The sequence below is a fragment of the Thamnophis sirtalis genome, unplaced genomic scaffold, assembly GCF_051295495.1.
Source record: "Thamnophis sirtalis isolate CommonGarterSnake01/CBP01778 unplaced genomic scaffold, rThaSir2_p1.2 scaffold_5, whole genome shotgun sequence".
Lineage (NCBI taxonomy): Eukaryota > Metazoa > Chordata > Lepidosauria > Squamata > Natricidae > Thamnophis > Thamnophis sirtalis.
The window spans coordinates 35,403,275-35,412,015 of NW_028261385.1; the positions used below are offsets into that span (position 1 = coordinate 35,403,275).

Sequence of the window (8,741 nt, forward strand, 5' to 3'; positions counted from 1 at the left end):
ACTAACCTTGATCAGTAGCTGATTTCAACTCCATTTAACTGAATCTCAGGGCAGTTTAATAAATAAATCAACATTACAGAGCTATTGGGCCTGAGAATCAAGACAATATGTTAATATTAATATTTTGAATTAGGAAACGGGTGATATGTATTTCATCTAAATCAGACTATTGCAATTTTCTTCCTGCTGTTTTGCAGTTTTCTTCTCACCAAGGCCATGCTGTAACATCCCAAACCAGATTAGACTCTGCTGCTGCAATAACCTGCGGTGCTGCGACAGGATCAGGCGCAAAGTGCATTGCAAAACTGGTAATAAAAAACCCCCAACAACATTACTTTATTTTTTTAACCACCTTGTTTCCCTGAAAATAAGACCTCCCCAGGATAATAAGCCCAATCGGGCTTTTGAGCACATGCACTAAAATAAGGCCTCCTCCAAAAATAAGCCCTCCCTGAAAATATTGCAACGCAGCAGCCATGAGGTGACCACGCTCACTGCCTCTTGCACCTCAAAAATAATAAGACCACCTGGAAAATAAGGCCAAGCGGGTCGGGAAAAAAAGACCCTATCTTATTTTTTGGGAAACACGGTATTTTTCTTCTCCACACAATTAATGGGAAATTTTTCTATAGAAGTCACAAACTGTTTCTGGAAGCTACAAGTTTAATTAAAATGTTATAATTCATTTTTATGCCATTTTTCAACCAAAGTTGAAGATCGATTCAAGCGTGTGAAAATATTAAGCGACCATTCATGTGATCCTCGGCATATGACAGCAGTTGGGACAGGAATTTCCATTGCTAAGCAACTGCATCTCTTAGCTATCTCTAAGCAAAGTCCTGGTTGTTGTGGTTAAGTGAATGCCATTGTTGGCAAGGCAACTTCCTGTCGGCTTTCCACAACCAAAGTCATTGGGGAAGCCAGCAGGAAGTTGCAAATCCCAGGCAGGCAGGTTCATGGCTGTTGCCAGATGGAGAAGGTAAAGATGGATGTGGGAAGAATGTGCCAGGATGTGGTATGGGTTGGGAAGGATGCATGGGATTGTTGCGCAAATCAAGGTTACACAAAGGTGTGACATGGTTTGGGGAAAGTGCAACACAGGTTAGGAAGTGGGTGTGGGGTGTGAGTGAATGGCCAGTGCAGCATGAAAGCAGAGAAGAGAAGAAGATGTACTGGCGGAAGAGGCTTACCCCAGGGACTTTTGACTTTCCCTGCCAGCCTGCCTATTGATTTTCTGAGAAGCTGGCAGAGAAGGTTGCACATAGTGATTACATTACATGATTGCAATGCAAAGCAATTGGCTATAAGTCCAAATCAACTGCTAAGCTCCAAATTGTGGTCACATGACCATGGAGGGGTGCTGGGATTGCTGGAACTAACCACCATTTTGCTCAGTGCCATCTTAACTTCAGTCTCTGAATGAATGATCATAGGTGAAGGATTAACCTATATGTCCATTTTCTTATAACAGTCAGTTCTTGCAATAGGGGAAGACAAAAATGCCTGTTGTTGAATCACTGGTGTTGACTCAATAACAGCTTCCTTGTATTATCAGTTAATCGGTGCTGCCCTTTCAATGAAATATTAGGAATCTCTCGAAAGTGAAATTCTAGACAAGAAATGAGATCAATGAACTGCTGCAAAATATGATAAGGAAAAGGACCCTGAAGGTGTGAATGCCTCTGAAATATTTACTTTTGGTGAAGAGGGCACCAGAAGCTTTCATAAGGCTAATGTCCCCAGGGTTTCCTTTCTAGCTCAAAAAATTTCAAAAATTCTAGTAGCTCTAGTAATTAGGGGTTTTTGTTTACCTAGAAATAAAGCTAGTGGGCTACAATGGAATCTTCTAGTCACCTTTTCTGAAGAAATGCTTATGTCATGATACAAATCCATAATCTACAAATAGGACCGTATTTCCAATTATCAAGACTAATAGAAAGAATATGCCCCATTGTTGTAAGAATATGCTGTTAGTATTTAATGAACCAGGAACCAAAAACTTATATATTCAGTTTTTCCTAGCCAAAGATAAGGAAAAATAATATTAAGAAGTCTAGCTGATAATTTAAAACTGCTCTGAGAAGTGCAATGTGTTTCTTATATAATTGGGATTTTTATTTTGATTGCCACAGCCCATGACGAGGGTGGTGACATCTGCTCAACAAAAGCCTGGAAGGACAGTCACTGCGAAAATCACCGGTCGTTCAGATTTTTCAGGAAAGAATCGTATTTGCAGTAACTTAGATGTCTTGGGTGTTTCGCCTCCCATGAATTCTGTTGTGGTGGAGAAACATCATCCTGTCACTCAGGTAAATGAGTTCTATGAATAAGTTCTGGATTTTATGTCTCCTTTTGATCAGTGACTTTTGCTTTAGGATTCTTATCAGAGTTATTGTGGAAGTTCAGATTAAAAACGCTTACTGATTTAATTTGTCTACACTTTTAGGTTACTGTATTTTGTCTAGCATGTGATGGAATTCTATATGTCCTATTAGGCAGGTACTGACCAATCAACCAAACATTGTGATAGTAGATAAGGAGTGGAAGATTAATGTAGCAGGTCCAAGTGAAGCGGAGTACATCTAAAAGCTGGAAAAGTACCAGGGTCTGAAGGAGGAATTAGAGAGAATGTGAAAAGAAAAGACCAAAATGATCTCAGTATTGGTAGAAATATTTGGGACTGGGGTTCCTAAGCTAGGCGAACTCTGATGTTGATCCCAGAATCAACATCAGAGTTTTCTGCCCAAAATAATGCAGTGTAAGAAACAGTTAAGATACTTCATAGAACCATCAAATTCCAGGCCTTTGATAGAGGGTCCAAGATTGAATAAGACACAACCATCCAAAGATTGAAAGAGGAATTAAGTCTATATGAAAAAAGCTCAAGAGGGATTTATGAATTTGGAAATAAATCAGCATGATGTGTATTTGGTTTTGGTATTTCTCGATATTCAAAGGTATATATTTTGTCAATTTCAAGAGTCATAAAAATAAATAGGAAGGAACCCCAAATAGCTTGTGTGATCGCAGAGCCAAGGTGGCGCAGTGGTTAAATGCAGCACTGCAGGCTACTGCTAGATCAGCAGGTCAGCGGTTCAAATCTCACCGGCTCAGGGTTGACTCAGCCTTCCATCCTTCCGAGGTGGGTAAAATGAGGACCCAGATTGTTGGGGGCAATATGCTGACTCTCTGTAAACCGCTTAGAGAGGCCTGAAAGGCCTATGAAGCGGTATATAAGTCTACTGCTATTGCTATTATTGCTATTGCTATCGCTGGGGAGTCTTGAATTTGGAATGTCAGTTGGAAGCAAGAAACAGGAGACTGGATGGGATGTATCCTAATGCTTCCTTGCACTCTAAAGAGACTGTTCTGTTAACTGGAATGTGGAAATAGGAACATACGGAAGGTGCCAAATTAATTTTGAGGTTTTTCAAATGTAGTTAGGAAAAAATGCTGGTCTGAAATGTTTCCAGCTATTAAGAAGACGACGGAGGAACCAGGTTGTCTGATTTCGTATGAGAGAAATACCAATGGGGATAGTTCCTCTGCTTCCAGAGTAATCATATGCTTCCATTTTCAGTTTGATTTCCATTATGTATATTAAGAAAGGATAGTGTCTCTCAAACTCAGATGAGAACATAGGGAACTGGTGATGGAGTCTTCCTACACTGTTCTTGTACCCCCTCATGAATTTGACCTCATTCGACAACTGGTATTATAGGAAACAGTTGAAAACTAAGGAGAAATGTCCCCCAAGAGGGTCAAGACTAGAGAAAATGAATGGAACTTGTGGAAGCCAACAGGCTAGATACTTTTGCATTCTAGATCTGAATTGGAATTCAGCCCTGAATCCCAACTAAATCTTAAGTACCTTTTTATTGTATAATGGTACACCAGAGTACAAGCGCCGCCTAAGAGAAGGCCTGTTTAATACTGACCAGGATGACATTGTCATCTTGTGGCAACATATAATTAATAATTGGCCAGTTCTTCATTACAAGCTAAACAGAATTTTCTAGCTTCTTTGATGTGTGATATCTATCTTTTTGCTCTCCTCACATTTTGGTATATTCACAGCAGTGGTGGGTTCCGGATCCCATTCCAGCCGGTACGGTTGGAACGGGCCCGGTGTCGTCCACATGGACGCGCACAGCGCTTGCGCACACACACAGCAAGCACATGTGTCTTAGCATCTCTGCAAGCCTCTGCGATGCACCAGCTGCTCCGCGGAGCATCACACAGGTGCTGTACGTGGCAAGCGCAGAAGCCTTAAAAGACAGGTAAGGAGCTCAGGTGGGTGGGCCTTCTGGAGCACCGTACTGGAACAGTATCCGGTGCTCCGGGCAGGTTCCAGTACGCCCGTACCAGGGCGTACCTCCTGCAACCCACCACTGATTCACAGATTTGCCTGTTAATTAGTTTCTTTTCTATCAGTTTCTTTTAAAATGATGCTGTAAAGAAAAAAAAGGAAGTCAAGAGAAAGCTTTTGAAAGCAATATCTCAATTCATTTTAAATAAATAAATGTGGACATAACTTTGTGACAGGTTATAAACTAGTATTACTTCTACCATCTGGGACCAGGCAAATTTTGGCTTGTTAATATTCTTGCTGTTGATGGGTCGAGTTCAGTGTAGCAGGCCTAGCTGCCCTCATTTCTCTGGCTAGACCAGGGGTGTCGAACTCGATTTCATTGAGGGCTGCATTAGGGTTGTGTTTGACTTTGGGGGGCGTGGCCAACTCGACATCACTTGTGTTGAGAGCATCTGTGGTGGCCCAAGTGCTCTGCAAGCTCCGTTTTCGGCTGAAATGGCATCCTGCAACCCTCTGCCAGTGAAAATGGAGCAGAGGAACCGTGGGCCGGTCCTTTGCTGTTTCCAGAGCAGCCCCATGGGCCAGATCTAAGCACCCTGCGGGCCAAATCCGGCCCCAGGGCCTCGAGTATGACACTCCTGAGCTAGATGATGCTGGTTGTAGGATGGCCCCATGTTTGCTTTACTCCTTGTGATGTTTCTATTGGGAGACTGGATGTGAACTCCCAGTGATCTTTGGAAACCTGACTGTGTTTGCAAAGACGAGACGAAATTCCTTCCTCTTCTATGTTCCCATGGCAACTCATCATAGCACTTGAAACATGTACATTACACAACTTTTATTATTAGATCCAACAAGATATGAGATTTATAGTAGGTGAGGAAGGGCCAAAGTTTTGCTTTTGAGGAGAATCCTATGCTCATTTTTAGATTCTCTACAAAAGAGCTGCGGCTATGTGAAAAGGCGGAAAAATTTTCATTTCTATGGGCTGACACAGGGAAGTCTGGGGGATGGTTACAATAGATTATTACCACTCCATTTCCAAATGAAAGCAGGGGATATTTGCTTCATTGCATAACTAGGTGCTAGAAATAATTACTTCTTCCTATAGCTTCAGCCATAATAATCCACATCTAAAATGGCCCAGAACAACAGAAAATTGTAGTGTTAAGGCAAGTGGGTTGCTGGATGATTTACGTATGGAGGATTTTTGATTTTTTGTGGTGGTTTGTTTTTGCTTCAAGAATATCTTGAGAAAAGCTGTTAATATGGATTCTCAGACTATCTAGGTTATAGTTTGTTTTAAATGGGAGTGCTGAAACCTGTTCAGCAATATTGTTTGACTAGACAGGTTTAACTGGTTTATTTAAAAAGCTTGGAGTGGCTTAGCAAAATCTGAGGGTATTGCCGGAGTTATGGAACAACTTCTGACAAGCCCTGGCCATGTTTGTCCTTTGTGTTCGATTTTTTTTATATTGTTAAAATTATTTTAACTTATGGAATTAAATATGCTTATATATTTCAGCAAACTATATCTCAAGCTGTTGCTGCTAAATATCCTCGAACTATGCACCAGTCTTCTAATGCTATTGGTGTGAGACATTTGGGACACAATGGGAAAACTCCTGTCCAAAGTCACAACAACATCCAGTCAATAAAGGTAGTGGAGTAGGTTAGCCGGTTGAAACGCCTGTACTTTATTTTAAGCACATGAAGAAAGTTTTCCAGGTTATTGTTTAAAATGTGCTCCCTGGTGTTTGCAGATTAATGGAATAATAACCCAAGATGCATCATGTTTTTCCTCTCAATAATATTGTACATATAGAGATATTTGAAGTGTAAAAAGTGTGCCACTGAAGATGGCACAATGTAGTTCTGTGTAACTGCAAATAAGGTATACTTGAAATTTTTACTTTCTTAAAACTTATTATATATCCTTATTTAATGTTTTTAATAAAAATGAAGCATTGAGCTTGTATATTCTAAAAGGTATTTCTGCTTTATATGTGAACGAGAGCATAGATCATTTTGCCACATTCTGAACTGCTACCTAATTGCCAATATAGTAATCAGACTTTGATATTCAGACATTTTTTGGTTCTGCTATATTTTATCTTCAGCCATTCATAGAACAGGAACATACATAGAAATTTTACTTTGTGCAACATAAAACTGGTTTATTAGTCTTACTCCACTATGGAACCGTATACAAATTTAAGCACTTATTGCTGTTGCTGTTTACTATGATGGGAATCCAGTTGTATGTTTCCATTAGTATTATTCACTGACATCTCAACCCCATTTGTACTTTCACCAATTATTCTAAAGCTCTCTCAGGCGTAGCTTTTAAGAATGTACAAAAATACCCCACCCCGAAGAGAAAAGGACTGTGACATTAGATACCTTAATACCCTAAATCTAGATGAATAAATAAATGCCAATATTTATGTAAAATAGCAGTGTGGTCAGCCTTCTCCATATTGGGAACAATTTCTCCCATTGCAATTTGCAGTGGGAGCAATGAAGATTTGCAGTTTTATGTTAATGGATTTTATCTTTTAGCTCCAAATACTGCTCCATTCTTGCTATCTCTTATGCTAAGGGACCTCAGTTAGGAGTAAACACAATAGAATGTGGGAACTGAGGTCAGTGTTTAGAAGTAGACAAAGAAGCAGCAATGAAGAAAGTAGTGGCTGTGGTGTGCTAATGATGCTGTACTAAAGATCTCCCAATCTGAGAGCAGTTGCCATGATTCTTCCAGTCATATTGCCCACCTTTAGTGATCAAATAGATGCACCAATAGGGAAAAACAACCTGCTACATCAACTTGCTTCTCCCTAAGGTAATTCTTAAGTATACGTCATTTGTACACCTATTACTAAATGGCTAACTGCAGCATGAGGAGGTAATCTGCGTTTGTAAAATGGATGCAGGAGCTTAAGTAATAAAGCAGAGGTAATGAAAGTGATCAGACAAGTAATATACTATGGATTGGGCCATGTAGCTATTCAAGCTGAAAAGGAAAATGTGATCAGGGTATGTTAGCCATGTTAGCACCTTAGATGCATTTTTTGTATCTCAACAAAACACATAGCTGACATTATTACATTTACAGTCCTGTGCACTCAAATCACTTTTTCGCCTTCAAATCTGAATGGCTTCAGCTGTATCTTACGTGTAATATGTTCAGAACCAAACCATATTTACTGAGAAGTTTTTTTTGTTACATGCAATAATTGTTGATAAAGGGGCAAATGTGGTTTAAATTGACACCAGGAATACTAAACACTATGTTTATTTGCCTCAGATTCCTAATTTCTAAGGTACAGTATATTATAAGACTATAAAGTCTGCCTCAGGTTGAGCTTAGCTCCTGATGACCACATGGAGACATCCATGACAATAGCATGAAGTATTTTACCATGACCCATTTCATTCATTCATATACACACTCACTCACACATGAAATTCTCATTTGGGGGTAAGCCAAGTCTCAAAAGAAATAAATAATAAGCAAAATAGGTTTGAGGCAGAAAATAGTGAAAAACAAATCTCTGTTTTCTCATATTTTCTATCCTTGCGCACCAGCTTTAATTTCTTGTTTTCTAATTTTCTGTTCAAGCATTCTTTCTATGTAATCTTATTACCAAATAAATGTGCCTAGGATTGCAATTTAAATATATATTACATTCAAGGATGCACTTTTTTTGCTTGGTATGGCTGTCTGCCATATTTCCCTGTACAGATTTCTACTCAAAAGAGTCTCAAACACAAAGTCAATTTGATTATGTGATGACGGTGTTTGAAGACAGAGTTTGTCTTATCCTTTTAAATCCAACTTCATTTGTTTTGTTCATAATACGATGTGCTACTGTTTTCACATGAGTGTTCTTAGAAAATACTTTATTTAAAATATCAAAGATTTTTAGAAGTATATTTGTGGAAGCAATGTGACTATCATATCAAGAAATATTTAATTCTGGAAAAAATAGAGTGAAGCAGTATTATGTACAGATTTATGGCAGAGTTGCTCATATGCCCTCAGGTGCAAGTGGATTCCTACAGGAGTTATCAGCCATACACAGAAGTAAAAATAATAATCTATAATTGACTGAAATTATTTTCAAGCAGATCTTCAGCTACTGCCACGTTCATTTCCCCACTGCTTTTGTAACCCAAGAAGTCACATAACCCCATATTATTTTTCCACCTCCAAATATAAGTCACTCATGCTGAGTGGGGTATAGCCACTCAAAATTTTAAAAAATGAATCAGAAAGCTGGAAATTTCTGAATGGTGAAGTGGGATTGAAAAAAGCCAATGGAAGTGGAAAAGTCCTAGTTAGCATGGGGATGGAAAGTTGATGGGGTGGGAGATATTACAGAAATGGTGAGAAGATAAACTTACTTTATAGAGAAACATTGGAGAA

General features: G+C 39.2%; 1 protein-coding gene across 8 annotated transcripts in view; it reads left to right on the top strand.

The window, feature by feature from the left end:
* The window catches only part of POC5 (POC5 centriolar protein), a 29,618-nt gene extending 23,318 nt beyond the window's left edge, over nucleotides 1-6,300 (top strand). For 7 of the 8 annotated variants that reach the window (XM_087715621.1, XM_087715627.1, XM_087715620.1 and 4 more), the window contains 3 exons: nucleotides 198-308; nucleotides 2,133-2,309; nucleotides 5,838-6,300. In XM_087715621.1, the coding sequence (XP_087571747.1) occupies nucleotides 198-308; nucleotides 2,133-2,309; nucleotides 5,838-5,984 (435 nt within the window). In that variant the 3' untranslated portion in view covers nucleotides 5,985-6,300. The remainder of the gene's footprint in view (nucleotides 1-197; nucleotides 309-2,132; nucleotides 2,310-5,837) is intronic. The other variant, XR_015696667.1, reaches the window with a different exon arrangement.
* Nucleotides 6,301-8,741: the final 2,441 nt, after the last annotated feature.